This window comes from Cebus imitator, unplaced genomic scaffold (assembly GCF_001604975.1).
Source record: "Cebus imitator isolate Cc_AM_T3 unplaced genomic scaffold, Cebus_imitator-1.0 Scaffold27, whole genome shotgun sequence".
Classification (NCBI taxonomy): domain Eukaryota; kingdom Metazoa; phylum Chordata; class Mammalia; order Primates; family Cebidae; genus Cebus; species Cebus imitator.
The window spans coordinates 14,640,898-14,668,440 of NW_016107342.1; the positions used below are offsets into that span (position 1 = coordinate 14,640,898).

The 27,543-nt window shown below is 32.0% G+C and overlaps 1 protein-coding gene across 3 annotated transcripts in view; it reads left to right on the forward strand.

The window, feature by feature from the left end:
- LRP1B (LDL receptor related protein 1B) overlaps positions 1 to 27,543 on the forward strand; it is a 1,911,091-nt gene that overhangs the window by 1,626,953 nt on the left and 256,595 nt on the right. For all 3 annotated transcript variants that reach the window (XM_017523186.2, XM_037736613.1, XM_037736614.1), the window contains exons 51-58: positions 1,107 to 1,226; positions 4,542 to 4,670; positions 7,665 to 7,787; positions 11,496 to 11,636; positions 12,735 to 12,922; positions 18,752 to 18,935; positions 21,541 to 21,626; positions 26,278 to 26,400. In XM_017523186.2, coding sequence (XP_017378675.1) covers positions 1,107 to 1,226; positions 4,542 to 4,670; positions 7,665 to 7,787; positions 11,496 to 11,636; positions 12,735 to 12,922; positions 18,752 to 18,935; positions 21,541 to 21,626; positions 26,278 to 26,400 — 1,094 coding nt within the window. The remainder of the gene's footprint in view (positions 1 to 1,106; positions 1,227 to 4,541; positions 4,671 to 7,664; positions 7,788 to 11,495; positions 11,637 to 12,734; positions 12,923 to 18,751; positions 18,936 to 21,540; positions 21,627 to 26,277; positions 26,401 to 27,543) is intronic.

Sequence of the window (27,543 nt, forward strand, 5' to 3'; positions counted from 1 at the left end):
AATTGATTTTCTGTAAAATGTCAAACTCTGCTAAAAGTAAATGTCATCATCAAATGTGAAGGTACATTTTGTTTGATTAAGATGCCATATACCTTTACATTAGAGCCATATTCTGAAGAAGACTAGCTGGGAAATTCCAAAGTATTGTATGTGGATTCATAGTTTCTGAACAGTGGCCATTATACAATCATATCTTCTTTAATTTTATTTTTTTTCCAAATTTTAGTTTTCTAATGTTCTCTGTTTCACAGGTTATCTAATTAAGCATTTAAAAAAATGCCAAGTTTTAAAATTGTTTATGAAATCAAAAGCAAAATTGCTATTTTTGCAAGAGTTTATGTTTTGAACACCTTAATTTGGAAGGATTTTAGTTTTGAATGTTTTCCAGTGATAAATACACTGGGTGGAAGGGGAGACTGGGAATGGAGGAGAGCAATAACAAAATTTGTTTTGGAAATAAATGGAATATGTTATTGTTATAAAAACATAATCTAATAATAAAATAGCCAGCCACTATGCCAGTGAATTTAGGTGTTATTAGTCAGGTATGGCAAACTCAAGTGTTTCCAAGAAAGCAGCACAAAAACATCAGCATGCTTGCTAGGTACAAAGCTGTCAGATTGTGTTCAAGCTGTAACCTCCTTGGTCACATACCTTTAAAAACAAACATACCTGCTGGTCAGTCCACCATATTGTTGCCTTACTTAGGATGTAAGTTTTTTCTCTGTTGGCTCAAAAATAGATTTAAAATTTAAAAGTGTGACTAGGCTACATGAGAAATATTTATTTTATATCTGAGCATTACACATTAAAAAACAAAAAGACAAATATACCTGGAGTAGAGTGACCAGCATTAGAACCAGTTCAAAGGCAAGCCGTATTATAAGAATCATGTAGAAGAAATAATGGTTGTGTAACCTGGAAACACAGAGGAAATGTGCAAGCTGATGCCAAAATTGTATAGAATTGTCATAGAAAAGAAGAATTTGGCTTCTTTTATTATAGGATGGTTGATTATACCAGAGTATAAAAAAGAATCTTTTCATTGTTGGATCTGTTGTAAGACGGCCTCAACCTACCTTTTTTTCCTTTTGTTTGTTTTCTAGATTCTTCTTGCTCTTGGAATCAATTTGCATGTTCTGCACAAAAATGTATTTCTAAGCATTGGATTTGTGATGGAGAGGATGATTGTGGGGATGGATTAGATGAAAGTGATAGCATTTGTGGTGAGTTGTCTATTTTCTGTCCTCAATTAGTTTTAAAGCAATATATATACTCTATCATTCTACAGCATACACAAAACTTGCTGGCTAATTTATTAAAATTAACATAAAATTTATGTATACATTCCTAGGTAGCTATTTTTATTATTTTCATGGCAATCAATTTTTCTATTATTTATTATACATAAAGCTGTTATTTGATATTATTATTTTTCCTTAATGATGCCACAATAAATGTATTTCTACATTTTATTTCTAGTTTTCAGTGACTTCTTTGAAACAAATACCAATGATTGAGATTACAGGGTCAAATAATGAGACAATTTTTTCATGATGCTTCCTATATGCCACCAAGTTACTTTCCAAAATTAGTATGCTAATTTATACTGCCACAAGCAACACATGCTATTTATATGCATATGTATATGTTACAGTGATCTTTATTGCTGAATTGTTTCAAATAAGAAGTAAAGGCAGTGACTATTTTTATATGATATTAAAATGACCTTTAAAATTTAGCTTTATAGGATTAGAGATATTAGTGTTGAATATCTATATTTATCTACTATATGTCAACTACAAGTCCAATGTAATTGCTTTTTTAATAATCACAAATATTTATCAAATAGTTTAAATAGAATTTCCTAAGGGGTAAAAGAAGGAAACAAACTTAATTTTTGAGAAAGTGTCTTGCTCTGTCCCCAGGTTGGAGTGCAGTGGTGCGATCTTGGCTCACTGCAACCTCCTCCTCCCTGGTTCAAGTGATCCTTCTGTCTCAGACTCCAAGTAGCTGAGACTACTGGTGTGCACCACCATGCCCAGCTAATTTTTGTATTTTTAGTAGGGATGGGGTTTCACCCTGTTTGCCAGAATGGTCTCAATCTCTTGACCTCATGATCTCCCTGCCTCGGCCTCCCAAAATGCTGGGATTACAGGTGTGAGCCACTGTACCCGGCCCGAGATAATCTTTAAATTGTATTATAACCGGCCAAGAATTTCACTAATTTGTGTAGATTTCTGTCTAATGGTTGTCTATCCAATCTATTTCTATATATGCATTTGTACCTGTAGCTATATATTCTCTAATTACATCAGCCTCTGGTGGCAGCTGTTATCATCCTCATTTTAGAAACAGAATGACCTAAGTCACTGAATAAAGTGTATGTATAGATTTTAATAAACTCAACGCCTCTTTTAAGTTTCAGGGGATGTGGTCTGCTATTTCTGTCACAAACATATAGTAAAATGTAGTATTTTATAGAATTTAAGCTAAACTGAAGTTCTCTATAAATAATATGAAATTGGAGATATTCCTGAACGCAGGCAATTTATTTTCTTGTATTTAAGTCATTCGTCACTCAAAATCTACTTTTTATTTACACAGCTGAAACAATTTAGTTATACAACAGAAAAATATAGAAAGATCACTATCAAAAGCTGTGAAAGAAAAAAAGTCAGCAATCAATTAGATGATTGGCAGTCTTTTTTCTCTATTAATTTTTTAATAATTTTAATAAAAGAATTATCTATTTACAATAGAATGAACATAGTTTCAATCTCTAAAGTTATCTTACTTTTAACTTTTGTTAAACTCTACACTAAATGGCCCCATTGATAACTCTGTGCTTTCTGAGTTGACACTATAGGGGCAAAGTCTCTAAAGCCATGTAGAGTTGAGTTCTCCCACATCTGCATTTCAAGCTCTGTGGTCATGAACAACTTTGTTTTATTCCTTATTTTGCTGATTCCTTGCCTATTAAATGGATACAAAAATACTTATCTATATACCTAGTGTGATCATCTAACATAACCCATGTACATTCTATCTGAGGGCTTTCTGCTTTTATTTCTCCTGCCTCCTTTCTTTGTCAATGTATTGTCAGTGTTCTAATAATGCTATTTAAATTAAAGACTAATAAGATAACGGACATGTTTACCTGCAATCAAAATAATGAGCTTATTTACTTTAATAATGAGCTGTATTTTATGTACTAACTACTACGTTTGTAACACATAAAGAAAATATTGCTTTAGATCAAACATCAGTCAATGAACTGAACTTCATATTTCAGAACAGGAAAATAACTTTATAAATAATTTATCTCGCTTGTTTTCAACCTTTGGCATACAAAAGATCCTTCTCAGAATTATGTTAAAAATGTAGTTTCCCAATTTCCAATTCCAAATATTCTTGATGCAGGACATAAATGCATTCTTTATTGATACTCAAGTAGTGATCCTGACTTGGAATATTGAGGATCCCATTTTGAAAAACATGGTTTATTTCCATCTTTTGAGAGATGAAAAAAGGGAAACCCACAGAAATCAATAAATTTTCCTGAGGTCACTCAGCTAATTAACTATGAGAGAGGTATGAGCAGAATTCAGTTTCCAAAATATTAAATAGGATAGTGACTCTTATCAATCAAATATGATCTGAGTGGGTATGCAAGATAGATCTAGTCAAATTTATCAACTTGTCTTTCTTCTCCCTAGGGATTATTTTCCCCAAGGAAGGCAATGTGTCTCCAGGTGGCAGTGGCAACTATGGAATAAAGCCATGAATTTTTTCTTTGGCCCATTTTCTTCCCAATTGACTATGATGTTTTGGCATGTTCTTAACACAAAATCTGTTGAATACTATCAAGGGAGCCAGAAAATTAGCTACAAAGAGCCTTATGCCATTTTATAGCTGGAGATATCTTAATAATTATCTAGTCATACCCATCATTTTAAAGATAGATGAATTCAGACACTAGGCTTCACCAAGGTCATACAGAATTAGATTTCTCCACTGCCAAATCAGGGCCCTTTCTTTTATGACTACCTTGAGAACAAATTAAAGTGATAACATGACAGTAGACAAGGAATTTTACATTTATCAAAACTTCCTTAATAGGAAAAAAATACAGTTAAAATGTTTCAAGATAAAAAGTAAAAATATTTTTAAAATAATTGAATTGAAAATATAATAATAAAAAGACACTTTATATTTTCATGGCAAGCTTAAAAAGGATAGATAAGGAGGAATAATATAAAACTATTTTCTGTAGAAAGAGAATTTTATTATAGAAAGTACTAAAGACATACTGGTTAGCAAACAAAGTAAGTTTTAAATGGAAGAACATTTATTTAATATATTATTTTCTAATTTATTCTGATATTACGTGACATTTAAACCCCATTCTACAATATAGATTCTCAATTAAATAAGCAAATCTAGATTAGTGGTGGGATTTGTCAACGTTCACTCGTCATCCTACACATTTTCCAGCGGACACCCAGTGATCTTAACAGTATTATTTGTTTGAGTTTCAGGTGCCGTGACCTGTGCTGCTGATATGTTCAGCTGTCAGGGCTCTCATGCCTGCGTGCCCCGACACTGGCTTTGTGATGGTGAAAGGGACTGTCCAAATGGAAGCGATGAGCTTTCCACAGCAGGCTGCGGTATGAACACTGGCCAGGGCTGTATGTCAAAGAAAACTGCCACAGCACCCTTGGGCATTTGTTTTTGTAGTATTTGCCATATCACATTTCCCATTGCTTTTTCAATTCCTGGGCCCATAGGTAGTATTGGACTTAATCAGGTGGGATCTTGTTATCACAGTAGTTCTGCAACCTCTTTAACTGCTGTTCAGTGTTTCAAACATGCACAGCTGGATTACCCATTTTAAAACCATTTTGATGAACACAGATTTATCATTTCACTTCTGAACTAGTGTAACTGCACTTTATGTGTACAAGTGCAGTAGGTTTGGTACTTTCTCTTTTGCGTCTTGCACCACCATCCCTCCTGAAGGCTTTTAGATTGTCTATTACAGAAACTCTGTGAATGACTTCTCTGATCCTAAATAACTACTGATCAGGAGGTCAGTAAATACCTATTAGTTCTATGGATGGGCTATTAACCCTTGGGTCATGTAAAAATAGTATGGATATAGCTGAATGAAGGTGAGGGATCAGAGGAGCACCTTTGGAGGTCAGACAATTTACTGAGTTTCCGACTCCAAGTCACCTCAGGAAATTTTCAGGGCATTACTCAACAGTAAAAATTTAGATAAATTCCTTTGCATGATCAGGAGGATGAAGGGACTGAATATTTGAATGCAGATCCCAAGGTCACATAGGGGATCTGTTGGGCTGAGCAATTTATCAGTAATAATGCAGTGAACTCTGCTTGTTAAGGTGAAATCTGCTAGTCATCTCTCCAATGGCCTGCATTCACATCTTTAAAGCACTGTATTTGAAGCCATAATGTGTGATTGTGTGTGTGTGTGTGTGCGTGTGTGTGTGTGTGCAGTTGTGTGTATGTGAGGAATAGTTAAAGCAGAAAAGAAAAAAGAAAACTTTGAGGCAGGACTATTTGCACAGAAGCCATACTATTGTTGTAGAATAATTCACTTTGATCTTGAAACTGATATGTGTGTCTGTAAAGGTCAATGGGGCCACTGAGGGCTACATAATAAAGGATTATGCATCAATTCAGGGATCCAGATGGTCCCAGTATGCTGTTGCTATTGTAGCAAGTTAACATTCTGGGAGGCATATTAACACTTTTGGACCACATGGGTACTATTAAGTAAATTCTGCTAAAATGCAGCAAATTGTACTCAAGTGATCTGAAAGTGTTAATGGCAAATAACTCACTGTTGCTCAGTGTTTTAAAGATTAATTCATATATTAGAATGGGTGTAATTCACCTGAGTTATCCAAGCTGGCACACAGTTCAAAGTTAGAGTTAGTAAAATCAGAGTTTTACTCTAATTACAACAGGCAATTGTTCATGCTGCTTCTATGTGGCATCTATACAGTTTTTAACAATATATTTGTTAAAAATAAATCATGTCTGATTACATTTAAAACACCCTTTTGTTTTACCTACTCTGTGTCAATAATTTCTGAGATAAAGGCAGAGATTTATTGGTTCATGGAGCCTGGGGCAAGCTGGAGAGAGGGAGCTATAGGCAATGTGAAAGAGTAATCATGATACCCATACCTTAAGTATTAAAGTGATGTATATAAAATATACTATGCCAGTCACAAATAAATGTTATGTAAAATATCCTACTAATATATAAAATGCCATGAGAATGATTTCAAGAAAAGTGATGATATTATCTGAGTCTTGAAGGACAAAGAAAGAGAAAGGTGTTTCATGGAGAGAAAAGTGCTTATTAAGACATGGAATGGGGAAATGGAAGGCACCTAAGTTTTTCAAGTACCCATTATATGTCAATTATTGTGATTGTTGCTGTCATTTACATTATTGAATTCCCCCAATATTGTAGTAAACTGTTTTGGGGAATCTGCCAAAAATAATTATTATATAACTAGGAGAAAAAAGAGCACCTAGACATTTGTTGAATACTTAAAATGAGCCCAATCTGCTTCACAAAATTATCTAGTCCTTGTAAGAAATTTATCAGGTACATTTTATTATCCCCATTAAACAGATAAAGAAACAGATACACTAAGAAGGGAAACTGCTTCCTTAAGGATACAAATATAAGAGCCACAGCCACTTTCTGCAAAGCCTTTCTCTTTCCAATACTATAAATACCATGTAGCAGATTTTTTGCTGTTTGCAATCCCCCAAACCTTGAGTCCTACTTAGTATTTACCTTTTACATATAAGCAAAGATTGTTGAAAGCCTTTAAATAAGCCTTGCAAGCGTCTTATGATTCTACACATATGGTATTAATTTTTTCTTTCTCTGTACTAGTTATGTTCTTTTAAATTTTTGTTTAAATGTTATTGATCATTTGGCTCAACCATTTTTCCACTTGTTGGAATACTTGTGGATCAGTATTCATAAAGGGTCAATATTCCATTTCACCTGTGTGGGACTTATGGTGGGGTTGATGACACCAAAGATCTTACTTTTACCTAATTCAACACCCCACTCTAGAAGTCACCAAAAAGTTTTGTTTTATTTTTTAAGAGACAATAACATTCTAAACCTTCTTAGTTTTTTTTTCACTTCCTTTATGAATATTAGCATTGTTCTTTACAGGTCTATTTTTCACAAGGAAGCAACATTGCTATTACTTTACCAGAATTACTGTAGGTATAAGTAGAGAAAAAAAGTCCATCATATTATTAGCTGAGATTATTTTTTCTAACATATGAACATTTGAATTCATCCTTCAGCAAATTTAAAATTGCTGCATGGCTTGAAATTTCAGGGTCACTCTGGAATAGTTGAATTCATGAATACTAAATCCTTGAATTATGTGTATTTATATTCAGATATTCTAATATATATATATGTATATGTAATTATTAGCTTATCTGATGTATTAAATATTATGCAAAGTTTTATCTTTTTCTCAGTAACTATGAATTATTGAATATGATTTTATATATTCTCCAAGCTCCTGATATGGGAGAAAATAACATATGTGCTCATCTAACTTTATTTTTTGTGATGTCTTTCTTAGCCCCCAATAATACATGTGACGAAAATGCTTTCATGTGCCATAACAAAGTATGCATTCCCAAGCAATTTGTTTGTGACCATGATGATGACTGTGGAGATGGCTCTGATGAGTCACCACAGTGTGGTAAGTACATCTAAAACTTCATGAAGGAGATTCCTAGGCTGAGTCTTTTAAAATTAGTATGCAAATAAATAACTAATGGGAACACACAAACAAACACATTTCTTAGTGTCACCAGGAGCCAGTGAATTCAGTAACACACAATCACAGCACAAATAACTTCTTTAATTTCTAGTATAATTATACATTTATCATGCCTGTTTGTAATATATTTGCATCAGTAATATTGGAAAATGTTTATAAAAATGTCTTTGGGCCAGTTTCAGTGACTCACGCCAGTAATCACCACACTTTGGAAGGCCAAGGCAGGTGGATCACCTGAAGTCAGGGGTTTGAGACCAGCCTGGCCAACACAGTCCATCTCTATTAAAAATACAAAAATTAGTCGGTCATGGTGGCACATGTCTGTAATCCAGCTATTTGGGAGGTCTAGACAGGAGAATTGCTTGACCCTAGAAGGTGGAGGTTGCAGTGAACCAAAATCGCACCACTGCACTCCAGCCTGGGTGACAGAGTGAGACTCCATCTCAATCAATCAATCAATAAAATGTCTTCAGTTTGATGTAATTTGAAATACTTGAAATTTGAAGATAATGTGTGGCCGCTTGTTCAATGGTTTAGCCAAGTCAAATATTTGAGTGAAAAAAAAGAATACAATTCAGAATTAGCAGAAAAACTGGATACTTAATATTTTTCTACCTTTTATCTTTTGATACATTCAATGAATTGTTAAAATTAAATATTATTATCATGAAATGACATTGCCCTTACGTATATTTTCTCTACACATTATATGTGATATCTATACAACATATAACTTTAATGATAAAAATCAGTATATTAAAAATGCTCAGTTGAAGTTGAAATCTTATGTGGACTTAGTGTTTTCATAAAGTATCTGAATGCTTAGCCATGAATAAATATATGTAATGAAAAGTTGTGAACTTTATACATGCTCACGGAAGGCAGCGGGTTTAGCGCCTCCCTTTGTCCTCCCTGTGCAGTGTCTATAGCCTTAGCCTTTGATTTGAATCTCATTAAAATTAGTGGATATCCATTTTTATGATTATTTCAGCATTAAATCACACATTTGATGTAATATTTTAAAGGCTACATCATAACACAAGATATATAAATCTGAAACAAAGTTATGATTGATTGAATATCTCTCCTCTGCTAGACATTATATTTGGTTGATACAGAGATGAATGAGACAGAGAGGCCCCACTTGGAAAAATCACAGACGAATGGAAAAACCAGAAATAACATAACATATGTTATGTTACAGCATAACACAGTACTATAATATGTCAAATAAGAACAAGAATCACAATGAGATCAAAGCTGAGAAGAATCATTCTTGAGAGAGGCACTAAAGATAGAAGCAGAGAATAATATTAGTAATAGGAACTCCTATGTAATGCTAGACAGCATGATGCTGTGGTTAGTAGTTTGAACTCTAGAGCTGGAGAGACTGGGTTCGTCCTGGATCTTTCATTTACTAGCTTTGTGACCTTGAAAAGGTCACTTCACTACCCTGGACCTCATTTTTGCGTCTGTAAAATATGCTTAATAACGAGGCTTAAATATTAGGACTGTTCAGTGAATTAAATGAATTTATGTTTGTAAAGTTCTTAGAGCAGTTTCAGGAACAGCACATGCTATATGTGTTTACAAAGACTGTACATTTACATGGTCGAGTAATAGCAATTAGTCTTCTGTGAGGTAAGTGGAACTTTAAAAAGTTGAAGTTAGGTTTGAAAAAGGCTGAAATACAGTGTTAGAGAATCTGTATTTAATTATTTTGTCTCTCAGAGGCCAGTGAACATTTTGAAACAAGAGAATGAAATGTTACAGTCACAATTTTGTTTTAGAACCATATTTTTTCAGCAGAGTGGGAGAAATACTGCCATGGAGCAAAGGTGCCAAAGAGGGAAATAAAATAGTTAGGAGGTTATTGTCATAGTTCTGATGATTAATGACATGGTTTTGAACCAGGTTGGAAATGGTAGAATGGAAGGTACGGAATGTGTCAGACTTCATTTACATTAGAACACAGAGGATAAAAAGGGAATTTCTGGCTTAGATGACTTGGTGCTGCTATTAACGAGTGTTAGAATGCAAGAGGTTAAGGGTCAATTTTGTTGATAAGATGTGAGATATAATAAAGACTTTATTGTGGACCTTTTGAATATAAGGTTTTAATCAATTACCTAAAGCTATGTAGTGAGTGTGTATGATTTAATTCTAGATCAGAAGTACAATGAGGACAAGTAATAATTATTTTCTGCCCATCAGCCTAAAGGTGACATGAAAATAAAGACTGAAGATTGAAGTTAGGGCTGCACTGGCAACATTTTAGGGTGGAACAGGAGAGGACTTCATACAGAAGAAAAAGAAGGGAAGAGCAAGATCAAAGTTGGAAAGACGCCCAGGAAAGTAGACTGTGAATATTAAGTCAGGAAACTCTTTCTAAGGTAGTGTGGTCAGAAGCATCAAATGCTACAAAAAGCGAAGTAAATAGGAAGTCGAGATGCAGAACTTGATACTTGGCACTTGGTGTTTGTTATCTTTAAGAGGAATTTCAGAAGATAGAGGTCACAGAAATGAAATGTTGATTCATCACAGATGAACTAGAGGCAATTAAGTGGAAGCAAGATTGGGCAATGAAGGGATGAGAAATGTGTTGATAAGAAGTACATAGATAGATTTTTATTGTTATTGGAAGATAAGATTTTTATTGTTATTGGATTGGATAAGACTTCAATGTATTTATTAAATGAGAAGAAGGAGTTAGTGAAGGTGGAGAGAGAGGGGAGAAATACTAGGGAAACTGAGGCTATTTTAGACCTATCTAGTTTAACAATTCCAATATAATAAGATTTTAAATTGAATATTCATTTTTGAATATATTTCTGTTGGAATTGTGTTTATTTGTTAAGCCATAAAAATCTTACCCCTCGCCTCTTAAAACAGAACATTTACCCAGATTTATCAGAAAGTTCTGCTAGGGATAACTATTTTAATTGTTGATAAACTTAGAAAAAATTCATTATAAAATATAATGAATATTGAAAATCAAATAAGTTGTACTTACAAATAGGCATAGATACGAACCTTAACAAATGGTTTTTTTTCTATAATTTGAATAAAGTTTTTAGTGACTCAGAGAATCAATATATAAAATAATTATAATAGTTTTTATGTGTATTGCTCTAAAATTGACTTTTAGATTTTTTCTAATTTTAACAATTTCTTTACATTTTGAATGCTGCTTTCTAAACATAAATATGATATCAGAGCTTCTGAGATTATCATTATAGCTCAGAATCAGTTTATCCATATGTTCTGGTATTATGGCTAAGCAAGTTAATTCTAACAGCTTTCATTTTCATTTTCGATTCTAAGAGATACCACCAAGATCTAGATAATAGGTGATGAGAAATGGTATAGTCCAGTGTCACTTTCTTGTTTCCTCACCTTGAAACAATAAGAATGTCTGTTCCCAACTTGAGTTTTTGGTCCGTAGTCCTACTTCCAAACCACAAACATCTCTTGCATTTATGACCACTGCTACAGAAAGAAATGAGAAACATCTCTCATAGGAGATATGGGTAATCCACATTAATCAGGTGAAGTGTACATTGAGGCAATGACATTTTATTAGTATTTATTATGTAAATTAGTCAAATGTTTTTTCTCTGTCTCTAGGATACCGACAGTGTGGTACAGAAGAATTTAGATGTGCTGATGGACGTTGTCTTCTAAATACTCAATGGCAATGCGATGGAGACTTCGACTGCCCTGACCATTCTGATGAAGCACCTTTAAACCCAAAGTGTAAAAGTGCAGGTACAGAAGTATATACAATACCATGTTTGTTCTAAAGTGTTTTCAATGAGAAAATTGTGATTTTCTGTCTTGTATAGTATTCAATGAAAGAAAATGCAAATTATTAAGCATGTGATATTTCTAGTGACACCATCTAAGAAACTAGTAATTGACTATGTGGGAAGATAGTTTTAGAAATTTAAGTCTGTGCCAAAAATATAAAAATTTGTGGCAATGGCCCTGCTGAATTCACCATCCTGTGTTCCCCACTGCCAAAAATTCATTATTTCTTAATATATTATTTTATATGAGAATAATTTCACTTAGTTGACATATTTCAAAATTCAAATGCAAAAAAGTTAAAATTTACTGAGAAGTGGTCTGTATTATTCATAATTAGGCAAAATGAAATAAATTGCATATCATTTGAGGATACATATATAAATATATTAAAAACTTGTTCTATTTATCACTTCTCTATTCCAAATACTAAATATATAATCATATAGAATACACTCAATAACTTTTTTTCTCATGGTCTTTACATGATAACAGGCTTTCTTTTAACATGTCTGATGATGAGTATTGTTCAAGTCATCCAGCTATTTCCCACAGCTGTATTTGGAAACAACTATTATTCACAACGATGTCTGTTTTATGCCCTGACTTCCGAATGTCAATGTTATATTTCCAGAAACAAAAAAACTTAGAAATCCCTACCTATTCTAGATTCTTAAATTTTAGTGACATATAATTTCTCAGGGACCTGTGGCTTGAGGGAAATGTCAAACTATCTGTATGCTTTTGAAGTCATTCTTCACAATATAGAGGAGGCAGAAATAGTTCATTAATTTTACTATGGATGTTTATTTTGATAATTGATTCTCATGATCACGCTAGATTTGCAATAAGTGTTGAACATGAAAGTACAGCTTGCCCTTGGTTCTCTGCACTTTATGTATAAAATATTATACTGAATATGTAAAACATTTTATATATACATATATTTAGTATGATTATTGACAGATAAGTTTACCATATTTGTGAATGCTTTCAACAATCGTAGTATAAAACAATGTCATGCCCTTTATGTTCCATTTGTTTTATTTTTTTTTCCAGAACAGTCATGCAACAGTTCATTTTTTATGTGCAAAAATGGCAGGTGCATTCCCAGTGGAGGTCTGTGCAACAGTAAGGATGACTGTGGCGATGGTTCAGATGAGAGAAACTGCCATATAAATGAATGTTTGAGTAAGAAAGTCAGTGGCTGTTCTCAAGACTGTCAGGACCTTCCAATCAGTTATAAGGTAAGTACTCATCAAAAGTAGCAAATCATATGATACATTAGAATTTGAGATCAAGAAAACTATTTAATCCAATATAGAAGAAAAACTTAAAAGCCATCATAATATTAAAACTAATTAAATGGAGAGTGTCTATGTAAGGATGCCGTAATATAGTAGTGTGATATAAAAGTTGTGAGAATGTAATTAAGAAGACAAAAATAAAATTAAAGAATTTTTCAACATATTCAGAACATAAAGGAAATGAGTAAGCCAGGGAAGACTAGTGGTCAAGGACAATACTATGTTAATAGCTGTATAAATATGTATTTAACTCTTAAGTTTCCATTTCTTCCCTCATTCTCTCTTCAGTACATCTTTGAAGTAGAATGGGCTAATCATTTATTTACTACAGCACTGGAGAATACAATATTCTTCATATAAACAAGAATTAAAAAACATAAAACATGAATTATTTGGACTTAGTATGAATACACTAAAAATAAATCATGTGTAATATCCTAATTGCTTTTTGTAAATACCATTTTCCTGAGGAGGGTGATTTGCTGACAGAATCACTGGACAGAAATAGCTTCTAAAACCATTTCTGTTACAGTAAGTTGGAATAGTGGACACAAACTAACAAGGTTGAAATGTAAAGTTGTGTATTAGGTTAAACTCAATTTTGTAAGTATGGTAAAACCCCATTAAGAGCAATTCCTTTGAAAATCAGTGTTTTTAATGCAGCAACGATTCTGTATGAATCTTCAATAGGATGTAACTACTATAAACAACAGAAGCAGTCTAATGAAAATTAAGATCATTACAGCTGTTAGATTTTGTTCTACTGTGCTCTACCTGGGAGGACTGTGCACATGTAAAGACATGACATTTTATCAAGAGAAACCATGATGAATTGGAGTGTATCCAAATTTGTATATTCAGAAACATTAGACTGGATATATCATCTCCAGTCTTCTTCTGAAGACTGGAGCACATTGTCAGAAGAAGTTCTGCGTAGGTCAAAGATAAGCTGCTAGCTGTATTCACATACTATACGTGAAATACCATAATAGGGACCCTACTTAATCTGAGTTGTTTAAAAGATTTGAATTAAGAATTGGAAAGTAGATTCTGTTCAATACAAGGAAGAAGCTTCTAACATTAGAATTCTTTATGTTGGAATGAACCACATCACACATCACCAATGGAAGTGTTTTTACAGTTGCTAAAAGATGTTCTTTAAAGGATGGTAGAGAATTTGTGTATGGCAAAAATGTTGGGACATTGTTCCTGCCAGCCTTAGCATGCTATGACAAGCCAATTTCATCTAACAGTAAATTCAACTAAACAACCAATTTTCAGTTTTTAAGTTCTGAATTTCTGGTATTATTAACTTAGCTACATTGGTTAGTATTTTACTGTATGTAGTATGTAGACATAACATAAAAACCACAATAATCAATTCTTCCCTGCAAAAATTAGAGATAAAAGACTGAAACACCATGAAAGTTATATATATATTTAAAAAAAAAAGGTTTTTAGACTCAATATTATATTAAAAAGATGCGGTTAAACTTATAAACTTAGAAGAAGAACTTATTCGCAAACAATATATTACAAGCAGAAAGAAACAAAGCAAATGAGCCAGTACATCTTTTAATGAGATGAGCATGCATCAAATAATTAATTTTGGCAGTAACTATTTTAAAAACCAATGAAGCAGAAAAGAAATGTTGTTGGTGACTGTATGCTATTAACATAGAAATGTTTCCTGAATACATGAGGGAATGTGTTTTAGAATTATTGCAGGTAACTAATTAAAATTTTAAGTCATGGCATTATAAATAATTATTTAGTTCTATCATATATACAGTTATCCACCATATAATGATGTTTTGCTCAACATGTGCTGCCTATACTGTGGTGGTCCTATAGAATTATAATACTGTATTATTACTGTATCTTTTCTAAATATGTTTAGAAACAAATACCATTGTGTTACAATTGCCTACCGCATTCAGTATAATAACATGCTGTACAGGTTTGTAACCCAGGAACAATAGGATCTACCATATAACTTAGGTGCTTGATGGCCTATACCATTTAGGTTTGTGCAAATATGCTCTATGATGTTCACACAATGACAAATCACCTAACAGAGCAATTCTCAGAATGTATCCCTGTCATTAACTGATGCCTGGCTGTGTTTGTGTGTGTGTGTGTGTGTGTGTGTGTTCTATGTGATACATTTCAAAGCAGATTTATTTGTGTTTATTCCATGTGTATTTAATGTCTGTGATAAACTTGATAGTAAATTTCAAAACATATAGAATATCAATTGTATACCTTGTGAAATAACATCAAAATTAAGGTTTGATGTTATTTTAATTGCCTTCATATGAGAGTATTAGCACATAGCTGTACCATATCTGGAAAGTGCTTTTGGTAGAAGACAATATCATCCAGAAAAACATGTAAGTCATACTTATTTTAAGTACCTTGAAAGATTCCTCACACATAAATACTTGTTTATTAATACTTTATAAATGCCCGTGTTTTCATTTTGTCTTCTTAAGAAGCCATAGAATGAAGTGATAATTCTAGTTAAAATAGACAAAAGTATTTGATCCTTCACAAGGTGTGCACATATGTTATCAGACAGAATTGCTATGATGTTTTAAAATATATACACTTGTCAAAGCTAGTAAATAATATAAAACATCTATTGATAGAAATATGACTTGTGCAAAAATTCAAGATGACACCAGAATCATAAATAAAAATTTTAAGCAAAGATTGAAAAAAAACTTTTTACATATTGTGTTTATATTTATGTATGTGTCTGTATATATGCACATATATTTTGCACACAAATATTGGTTATATATATGTCAATTTGTTGATAGGAAACTGAGTAAAAAGCTTTATGTACAACAAGTTGCTTCTACTACACTGGGAAAATATGTGAGCCGATAGATTTCTCTTTCCAGATAATGGGAAAAATATTCAGCAACCTACTTCTCCTTGTAATATAAGCAAAACAAGACAAGAAATCATCCTCTAAATTCCGCAATAAAATGAAAATTGCTTACGAAAGCAAAATTTAGAACTTATGGACTGTGGACAATTTGCACGTTTGCAGTAAAACAAATACAATGTATCTAAGTATTCAAAAGGGAGTAATAACATTTAACTCAAGCAAAAATCTTATTTTGATAGAAAGGATAATTTACCATGTAAAAAATAAATGTACTTCTGGGAGGAAAAAAAAGTTATGATGTATACAGTAGAAAGAAAATGATCAATATTTGTCATGTCACTTGAAAAGCTGCAAAGAATTAGGAAAGAATTAGTTATTATTTTGTTAGCTATATTTTCTTATAAAAATTAATGTAACTCAGGAAAATTCTAAATAATTTGAAATGGTGAGAAATTTAAGATGAGGCTGAATACATGTAAATCTCAGTTTCCTAAAAGTTGTCTTTTTAAGTAAAAGAGAACATTCTAATCATATTTTCTATAAAATATATTTGAAAATGCAAAAGATTATTATTTTCTTTTATTCAATTTGTGAAAGCTAATCTGGTAGAATTTCCTACAGATGTCTTTTTAGTATTTGGGAGCAAAAATGTTTTTATTAAAATAAGATTAGCAGATTTAGAAATAAATTATCTTTTTATAAACGTTCTTTCAAACAAAATGAAAAAATTCTAAAAATTTTCTGTAAACAAATATTGTTTATACAATTTTATATTACAGTAACAATCAATTTTACCTTCATAAAATTAATTTTTCATTGTGGGTTTTTATCCAAGCCATCTGTTTGATATAGTACTTGTAGAAGCCTGACACGAGGCATTCAAAGTCATTTTCAGAAACACCATTAAAATGGTGAGGCACTTTGTTTCATTAGATAATACTATTTTAGAGGAATTCTACACATTCTATAAAATTTCCTTTCATTTGTCCTAAAGTGACTCTTGATTCAACACTGCTCTGTGTATACTAATCAAACCTCTGGCCTCCTGACTACATGATTACATGACTTAATTTTTAAACCTATCTGTTAATTACTAGCCTGTCGAATTTCTCATTTTCTTTTTAAAAAAAATATTTATTTTAAAAAATTTAAGTAAAAATATACAACACAAAATTCACCATTTTAACCATTTTTTAATGTGTACAGTTAATGGTATTAAGTATGCCATTTTCTCTGGCCGTAGTTAAGCGCCAGTTCCTCCTGGTGGCAGGATGGGTCTTCTCAAGAAAATTAATATTGTCAGTCAGCGAGATATAATGAAGGAGTTTGGGAAATCAAATTGTGATTTTTCCCTTCATTTTAACCCACTGGCTTGCTAAGTGGGTTCTAGAGATTTTAAAAGTCCATTATAATTTCTGGGCATTATTAGATACATGTTGGTGTCAATTGTTACAGGTGCAAGTGCTAAGAGCTTAAAAAGTTTTATTTCTTGTAAACAAAATTGGGGAAATACTTATTTATCCTTTAATTACTTTTAGATGAAATTGATGTTACTTTGTTGCATTTTTCCCCAGTATTGAAAACATTCCTTGTACTTAAAAAATAATTCTACTCTTAAATTGTTTACTGATTATTTATTAATATGGACATATATCTCTCTAATATCTTTGTTAATAAATTCAAAACTCTGCCATCACTTTTATCCTAGAATAAATGATCAATTTTATCTAGATTTTGAAATATTTAGTATGGATAACCCTTGAATACTAGTTATTTTTAACAACTCTGAAATCCTTCTTAACTCACTGTCCTACTAAATACTTACAATTTCCTTTATTCGAAGACCACTAATCAGTCTTAATAAAGATTACTATTGCCATAATGATCTGACCAAGTATAGGTTAATTTTCTGTAATAATAATTCTCACATGCTACTTGGCAGGGACTGATAAAAGAACTGAATGACAATGATCAGTCAAAGTACCTCATCCTTTATAAGAAGGCAAAAAAGTACATGTGGCATAATGTTTGTACTCTAAGAGTTGACATACCAGTTAGTTAATATCATGTGTCATCAGAAGGACAACTAGAACATGATAGAGATGCTGAAGGAAAGATTTGATGATACAAACTAACTTAGGTATTCAGATAAAAAATGACTGCATTAATATTACTGTTTATTCAGACACCCACATATCTAGGTATGGAATCAAACACAGTCAATAAATGTTAATTGAGAATTACTATGCATTAAAATTTTCAGTGTGTCCAAGATCTTCTGCTGGCCTTATCTAAACAACTTCATCTTCATGCTATTGGATTTCTCATCAACTATGGATAATATTAGATTGGTACAAAAGCAATTATAATTTTTGTCATTAAAGGTAATTTCAAAAGCCACAATTATTTTTGTACCAACCTCATAATATCTACATTATAGATTTCTATACTGCTCAAATGAAATAACGTTGTGACAATGTTAAAAAACTTTCAAAACTGTGTGTAAGGATTAATTCTTATAATTGCTAAAATCTAAAAAGACAATGTAATGCAACAGAAAAATAATAAAAATAGAAAGTCTAACTCTGTTTTTTGCTTTGCTAATCTCTAAACACATGCCATTAGCAATGTCAATCAACTTTTGCAATCTTGCCAACTTTCAAAGATCAAATGAAGATATTTGGGAAAATGCTTTCTAACTAACTTTACATAATATACATAATTCCCATCAAAGATCAAATGCTGGGAGACAGAAAGACTTGCCTTTATCTATTCTCAAGTGCTTTTCTTGCTTAATGCTAAAGAGATACCCAATAGGAAAAGACAGTGACAATGATATGAATTGATTATACTCGTTTTTCTTTTCCCAGTGCAAATGCTGGCCTGGATTCCAATTGAAGGATGATGGCAAAACATGTGTAGACATTGATGAATGCTCTTCAGGCTTTCCCTGTAGCCAGCAATGCATCAATACGTATGGGACTTACAAGTGCCTCTGTACAGATGGGTATGAAATACAACCTGATAACCCAAATGGCTGCAAATCACTCTCAGGTATCGAATTGAACTTGCCCACTGATCCAACCTCAGTTGTACATATGGATCCTGAATTTTATAGCCATTCTTATTGAATTCACTCCACCTTGATGTTTCTGAAAAATCAAAATCCTCCTCTACTTTCCTTGATATGAGAATCTGTCACTGATTTTGTATGCCGTGTTTGTAATAACATTGCCTTATGGCCTTGTGAGTTACTGAGTGTTTTCTAGATTTTGAGAGTGCTCACAAGGAAAAAGAACTATCTCCAGCACTACTTCCTGCTGAATCACATGTTCTTGGGAGCAGGTTTGACCAAAACTGTTAGGAAGACTATTGTGACATTATTATATTTTTCATTCTCCCCTCAACCACACATACTCATACATGTGTGCTAGAGAGAACAACAGGTTAATAATAAGAAGAAACAACAATAGTAATAATAAGTCAGCTATAGAGAACTGTTTGAATTCTTCCAGTAATTCAGCAAATATTATTAAACTTCTGTTTATTCCAAGTAGGGTGTTTGAGCCTATAAATTATAAATTTAATAAAGCATGGCACATAACTTTAATCCGTTAGGCAAGAAATCACACACATTGAAATGATACAAAGCAATAATATGGTGATGACCGTTAAATGGGCAAAAAAATGGTGACTAAGGGCATCTCCATTACCCTTATTTTTAAGTACAGTGAATCAGATGTTATTGCCAGTTTCTTATACAGATATTCTAAGTAGCAACATTTAACACATTAGCTATTTTCTCAGCTACTTTAATAAAATAGCTATCACGATGTTAATTTTAAAATATGTTTTTTTAACTAGCTAAAACTTTACACATTATGGGGAAAAAAGACAAAACTCCTTTCAGTTTTTCATTCAGCTGTCACTTACACTTATCCTTCCCTGAATCAATTTGAGCACTATTTGGAGCCCATTGTTTATCTACCAACCTACTTGCTTTCGTCCATCTTAATGCTTGCTACATAATGCATTTAATGACCTGGGACAAAGTGAAGAGATTAAATCTTAAAATGGACAATGTTTCCACTACTTTAGACATTAATAAAGGATTGTGTAGAGGAGAGGAATACTAATGATTAAAATATGGGTCTTGTTATATTATGTATCCACACCATAGTTATTTCTCATTAGCAATTACACTTAGAAACTAATAAAAATTTTAAATATAAAAATGTGTTCTTAAAGCATTTATGCTTGTTAAAGCATAAATTTTGCACTAAAGACAATTTTTAAAAATTAAATATGTTTAAGTTGTAAAGAACAGAATTACCTAAGCACTGAAGCAGAACATGACTAAGTGTATATTTATAATGGAGAAATATATTGACAGAGTGGCAAGGCACCTTCAACTTGAGAGCCAATTCTGTGTTGAAAAGTATTCTGAGTCTCAATCTGGCCTCGAAAAGAAGATGGGAATGACTAATTTGGGATGCCATCAAGGATGATAGAAGGGGGTATCTAACAAGAGTGACATAGTATATGTGGAAATGTTATGTCATACCTTTGGTATTACATATTAATTTCAAAACTAAAAGACAAAGGGAGGAAAATAATGATTTCAAATAATTTTAAAATGACAATAACAATAAATAATTTACAATAAAACCCACATTCAATTATATGAAGTAATTACTTCTGTATTTTTCTAATTTTTATCAACATTAAGTTTGTTCATTTGGCAAATAAGTTTATGAATGTGTCTTAGAAAAAAAAGATGTTAAAATGTTTGAACAAATTTTTCGTCAAATGGATCTAGGATTATAACCACTGAAAATGTGGTCAAATTGACTTTGCATGATTTAGATATATATTTAAATAAACATAAAAGAAAATCTTTCTGAAGTTATCTTCTTCAAGAAATCATTTTGTTTCCAAATAAATTCTAAAGAGAAAACCAAACACTAATGGTTTAGAGGATCTCCTGTGTATTGAGCATGGTCAGCTCTTTATCATTCTCTGTCCTAGATTCTAAAACAAATGAGATACTGAAAGACATTGGACAAGGTGGTAAGGAAGAAATAAGGACTATTATAGCATTAAAAAAATAAGACTCATGGAGAAAGATAAAATTAATAAACAAATATTTTAGAACCTGGAGTTCAGAAATTATTTAAGACAAGCCCTCAGACAGGTAAAAGAGTATAAATATGCAGTGATACTCTTGGTCTTCACTGAGGTCATCCTTGAGAGCATTAGCCAGTTGATTATCAAGAAAAAATTTTCTGATCAAAAGAATGTTTTCACTGTACCGTAGGTTTCTAAGGCAGGTAAGATTATCTTTTTCTGCAATTCATGCAGATAATCAGATTTTAACAGCAGAGATTTTCTACTGACTCCAAATAAACTATCTGAATGTCAAGAATCAGGGTAAGTAAGGGATGCACTTAGAATTTTCTAGATTTTTTGTACTGCCTGAGTGTGTGCAGCCTTTTCATTCTACTGCCAACTAGGTTGCTCAGTATGATTCTTTAAAGCCTGAACCTACCAGATCAGCACTATATTTGAAATGACATTGCTGCTAAGGTAAACTGAAATTATGCAGAGGGGAGAACCATAAATATTTAAAGCCTAATATGTTCTTTGTGTTGGTGTTTAGATGAAGAACCTTTTTTAATTCTTGCTGATCATCATGAGATAAGGAAAATTAGCACTGATGGCTCCAACTACACACTTTTAAAACAGGTATGACACTCCCAAGATGACTCTGTAACATTTAACATGGGTACTCTTAGTATGTGTTAGAGCTGTAGAACTACCTAGCTATTAGAATATGCGAAGCATACTTTTAGTTGTCAAGAAAAATATTTTCTTTGAAAATATTTAGTTTGTATTTGTTCTGCTACAAATTTATTTGTGCCTCAAACTGTATAATAGTGACACAAATATATGAAAGCATGGTCTAGAACAAAGTGCCAAAATTAAGGTTATTTCTTATTTTTCTAGTATGTTTATGCCAGTTTTAAGTATAAATGAAGAACACCATTCCCGTAGTGTATTTTCAGCAACATAAGGAAGATTTACTTAACTAAAAATATTTTTGCTACTCATTGATATATTCCTCCACTGCTTTTTATGAGAGCTTCATTCATTTTCTTCAGGATTTAGCCTTAAGTGTAAATATCCACTAGCTAGTAGGATATTGACCCATCCTAACAGAGTTGTATTTTTTAGTCTTCCTCTATGTCACAGGTTAAAAATAAGCATTTCAGATGAAAATCAAGATTTCTGGCTACTCAGAAAAAAACAGAAAAGTGTAGTAATGCAGGGCTTACATTCTTGATTGGTCAAAATTCAAGCTGTGTAGCAAGTGCTACATCGATGTAGAGACCTGCTCTCCATTTCACCAGTGTTTTCAGACTTTCCGTGTGCTTAAGATATGTGCTCTTGCCTTATCCTGAATAGCCATGAGGTTAACACCCTTGCTCGGAGTATGGAGTGTGCCACCAACATCCACCATATCATACTGCTTCTTTCTTTAATTTTGTATCTTACAAGACTGAGTAAAATATAAAATATTTGTATATTGTTTATAAAAAATTAACAAAAATTTAATTAAAATATAAGAATGCACAACTATTTCTTTAAGACGTAAATAATATAAGAGCAATACTTAAGGAGAAAACATATATATGAAGTATACATAACTGCTTCAAGATGGAAAGTTTTTTTGCTGCCTAGTTTCCTACTTTTTCTAACTTAAATATATTTTTTTCTGTATTTTTAAACATTTTCCTGCACTTCTAAACTGATATCAAAATCATAAAATTTAAAAAGTTGTCTTTCTTGGGATATGACTTCACACCCCTTCTAGTCCTTTCTATAAATTCAAAGTTAGGTGCATTAGCCACTTATTTTCTGGTATAGTCTCAGGAACAAGGACATATTTATTTATTTTTCACTAGGTTATTGTTTTATATATACGTATATACATAGCATTCTGATCATTTAGAATCTATGTCAGCTTAAAAGAATAAAGTTGTCTCTTTAGAGTACTCTTATTTTTAAGCTCAGCTGAACTGAACCATGAGTTTGACTAATACAGAATGATATTCATTGTCTTCATGACAGAGCTATAATATAGCTTTGGTGATAGCTTCTTGCTTCATTTTCCAACCCTGTAGCTCAGGACATCTCTACCAGTATTCCTTTTGTTGTCTTTCACAGATAATGTGTTGTCAGAAATTGTTCTTAATGGAACAAAATGATTTTTTTACTCTATGCATCATTTAAGTCTATTTCACATAACAGAACCACTTTAATGCACACTTTAATACAGCTCTTTTCTCCTGGTGGTAACATTTTAGACTGTTGTCGTTCATTAGTACCTAAGTGGGGATGAGTGTCAGATGCTTTCTTAGTGCAGTACATATGGGAATGAAGAAGCAGTGAGGATGATGAAGACCCTCGTGAAGGATCTGAACACACCTTTGTATGTTCAGATTTGTATACACACACAATTGTATACGGAAAGCAATTGTTAATGGTGTCCATTGAATAAGGAAACAGAGACCCAAAGAACCCATGGAAAGCTTTCTGTCCAATTTTGCCTATGGGCTACTGGGAATATGTCATTTCTTTCAGGGAACATATTTTTACTGACAGTTTCATCACAGTGTTACAGAAATTTTAAAGGAGTTCTAGGCAGTAGAAACCATCATCTTTTTCCTGAGAGTCTGTCTACATACGCAAAATGAAATAGAACACAGAAGTAATTATCTCTGCACATTTTCTCACAGCCAAAATAACTGAAAAGATAATATATCTTTGTCTTAATTATTTGGAACTTTTATATATAGCTGATTAGGGAGAATGATTTATCCTAATATCACAAATTTTATTCTCTTTGTTGTAGTTAGTAAAAATCTCATAATGTTTTATTGCATCAAATTATAACAACTGATGGAAATTTTTCTTGTCCTCTATATTCTACAACATAATTGTAGTAAGGTCAGCTATAACTTAAACTGATATACTATATTTAGAAACTTGAATGATGTACATTTTGGGAATGAAAATTAATCAAGTACCTTTTCAATATATTATCTAATTCAGTTGGAATGGTGTCTTTATTCCAGTAAAATTGTGTAGAGAAACAAAACACAATTTCCTAAATTAATCATCTCCAACCAAAGGGTGCAAGTCTTTAGCTATGGAAATGAAAGAAGCAAATAGGATTTTGATGAAATCAATTTTCGACTCTGAAGCTACTAGGATGACTCTAGTTGTTAGACATGATTGTGACCATGCCCCTGGGTGTTTTAATGTTTCTTGCCTGTGACTCTGCAAAGAGAGCATTGCACTGTTTTCTGTGGGGATTAAGGGTAAAGCTGTAGAAAAATGACCAGCTTGGCTAGATAGATATGCTAGAATTTAGAGCTTCAATTTTTTTGCATTTGTAGCTTTAATTTATTTTCATTGACTTGCTAAATTTGGAATTGGATTTTTATTATCTAAATTGATTATTGTAAAGAAGGAATAGGATAATTCTGCCATGACTGAGGATTGTGGTTATATTTTTGCTAAAGTTAGAGACAAGTTTATCTCTACTTTTTCCCTGTAAATCTCTCTAATTTAGCCACCTGAATTGCCAAGCCATCACAGAATCCTAACCTATTTACATTATTGCTCTGGAGAGAGAAGCAGTTGAACAGAAAGGATATTGTAAACTACTATTGAAATGAATTTATTAAGCCCTCTGCAAACTTGTCTCAAATGTGTTCAATTTATATTTTAGAATTTTTTCTTATTTTGCATACTTTCTATATATATATATGATTATGTGTATTTAGTTAAGGAGTTCTCCAGTTTTTAGAATGTAAATGGATATTTAATGAATCTTATGAATCTGTGACTGAATATGAGTTACCCTTTTTTTTAGCACTTAATAGTCATTATTCATGATTTATAGTGTTGTCAGTAGGAAAGATACTTGCATTTATTTATCTTGGCTTAGCAAGGAATTTGCGCTAAGCCATGTTATTGCCTTGTGTCTCTTGTTTATAACCTATATGGCATCAGATTTTGTAGGGTTGGGTTATTGCAGGTTGTCTTTATAACCTGGACCTCAAGAAAATGAGATTGCTCATTTTAAGCCAAATAAAAGCGTAATATTTGAACCTATAATTTTAACACTATTATTACTAAAATGTAGCCTTGCTGTGAGAAGGGAAAATAAGCAGTATTTGCCAGAGCCTTCTCTTATTTGCTTCTATACATAGAACACCCTTAGTCTTGAATGTCCTTGAAAAAAATATCTGAAGAGTAATCATTTGCCTTGGCTTGAATCTTACAAAGAACGATTTAAATCTGTTAGTTTTATTGTTATCATCAGATTCTGAATTTTGAGACTAGATGTTAAAACTAAACTCAGACCTGAGAATTATTTTCCTCTTTCTCCCTCCTCCCCCAAATCAACCAACCAACAAAACAAACAAAAAAACCCCTGTCTCTCTGAGGATGCTTATCTTTACCCATAGGATTACAACTACTCATAAATTTCCCTCTAAAACAATTTGAGACATAGCATCAACTTTATGGTGAATATTGCTGTAAGCAAGCTCTCCATAGATATAAAAACACGGCAGAAATCCCTTGAGGCTTTGTCAAATGTCTATAGCATTATTTTCTGATCAATAGAATGTATATATTAATAAATTAGTTAGGCCTTGTGATAGTAAATATACAATCTTTAACAATAAGTGAGAATTAAACTAATTTGAATAATTCTGCAGCTAAGAAGATTTCTAGATCCTCAAATCAGAGCAAATGTCAGAACTGCCAAACCAAAAAGCTGTAGCATCCAGAAACCCATCAATTCGTGTTCTGTTTTGCTACCTGCTAAAAAATGCGTAAACGTGAGTCTGAGGGGAGGCATTTCCTTACATTTCCACTATGTGGAATAAAAACATGTTGATTATCCAGTTTCTAGATTTTCAATGTAGATGTATGCTCTTTTCATGCTCCTCAATGGAGCACATTATAATGACATAAATTTTATGTTTTATATTAACCTATAGTGGAAATTTTAAACTTCATCTCCTTAAAAGATGTTATATTTATTTTCATATTACTATTTAAACCACTATAATTATTTTGAAATTCTGTGACCTAGGTGATAAATATTTTCAAATTAATATCGTATCTTTTAAATGTATGATGTGGGGAAAATGTAAACATACGATTCTTTTAGTGATAATTGGTAGCAAACGCTATTTATTACAATAAATGGAACTATTTAGGCTCAAAGGAAATCAATGATTCTTGTAAACTCCTAAAATATTTTATACCTATTTGTATTAACTATTATTTACAACATAGTCTTTTTTATTTTTAGGGATTAAACAATGTTATTGCTATAGACTTTGATTACAGAGAAGAATTCATCTATTGGATTGATTCTAGCCGACCCAATGGCAGTCGCATAAACAGAATGTGTTTAAATGGAAGTGACATTAAGGTAACTAGATATTATAATGATGGGATTGTTGGATATTATATCAGTATTATTAAATTGTATAGAAAATGTTATTTTATGGCAATGATATTACTCATAAAATGCATTAGGTTGGTTCCAATTTCACATTTGTACAGTGTGATTAATACTTTAAATATGAAAGAAAAGACATTTTATTCTTATGTTTTATTATAACACTATTACTTACAATAACATAAACATCAAATTGAGTAAATAAAATCTGGAACCTTATTCACAACCCTAGGAAATGAGATGGGTGCTATCAGCTTGAATGATTAGTGCCTGCAATTCAATTGTGTTGGTTTAAATAAAAGATGAAGTTGAGCCTAAAAATTTGTAATTGAGAACATTAAACATTAGAGTGGATTGAAATTATGATACCGTTAAAATGAATCAATTAGAGATGTAAATAATTGAATGCATTTGTGTAAAATCATGAATGTCCTGATTGTAAAGTAGCACAATTCTGTCACAGTTCTCTCATGTGTACGACCCATGTCATGTTCTAGATAAAAGCAACTTGGTACCATTTTATGTTATTTTGAGTTTTAAAATCAAATTATTAATACTGTATATATGCACTAAAACCTATTATAAAGAAGTTTTAAATTCAAGTGAATGAAATGCATCAATAACTTTTTGTAGCCATCTATAATATCATACACAATTCATTTTTGGAGAAAGGAATCCATTTTGAAAATATTAATGAGATCTTAAAGTGCACATGTGCAATGATGAAACAAATAGTAAACTGAGTTCAACTGATTTAAAGTAATTTATTTAATAATTGTTTATACAATAAAAAATCAGTATATAATAATGATAGGCAGATTGATTCTAGCCAATCCCATGGTTAGATAGAACAAATAAACAGATGAGTTTTTTTTTAATTTATTTTACAATTGATTTAAAAATGATGAAAGATACATTACTCAAATTTGATCATATATTTTATTACAATGCATTTAAATTTTTAATTACCTTTACATTTTTCCAAGATACTTTACTATTTTTGAAAGCATATCTCACTCATAGGCGGGTGTTGAACGATGAGAGCACATGGACACAGGGAGGGGAGCACTACACACTGGGGTCAGTTGGGGGGAAATAGGGGAGGGACGGTGG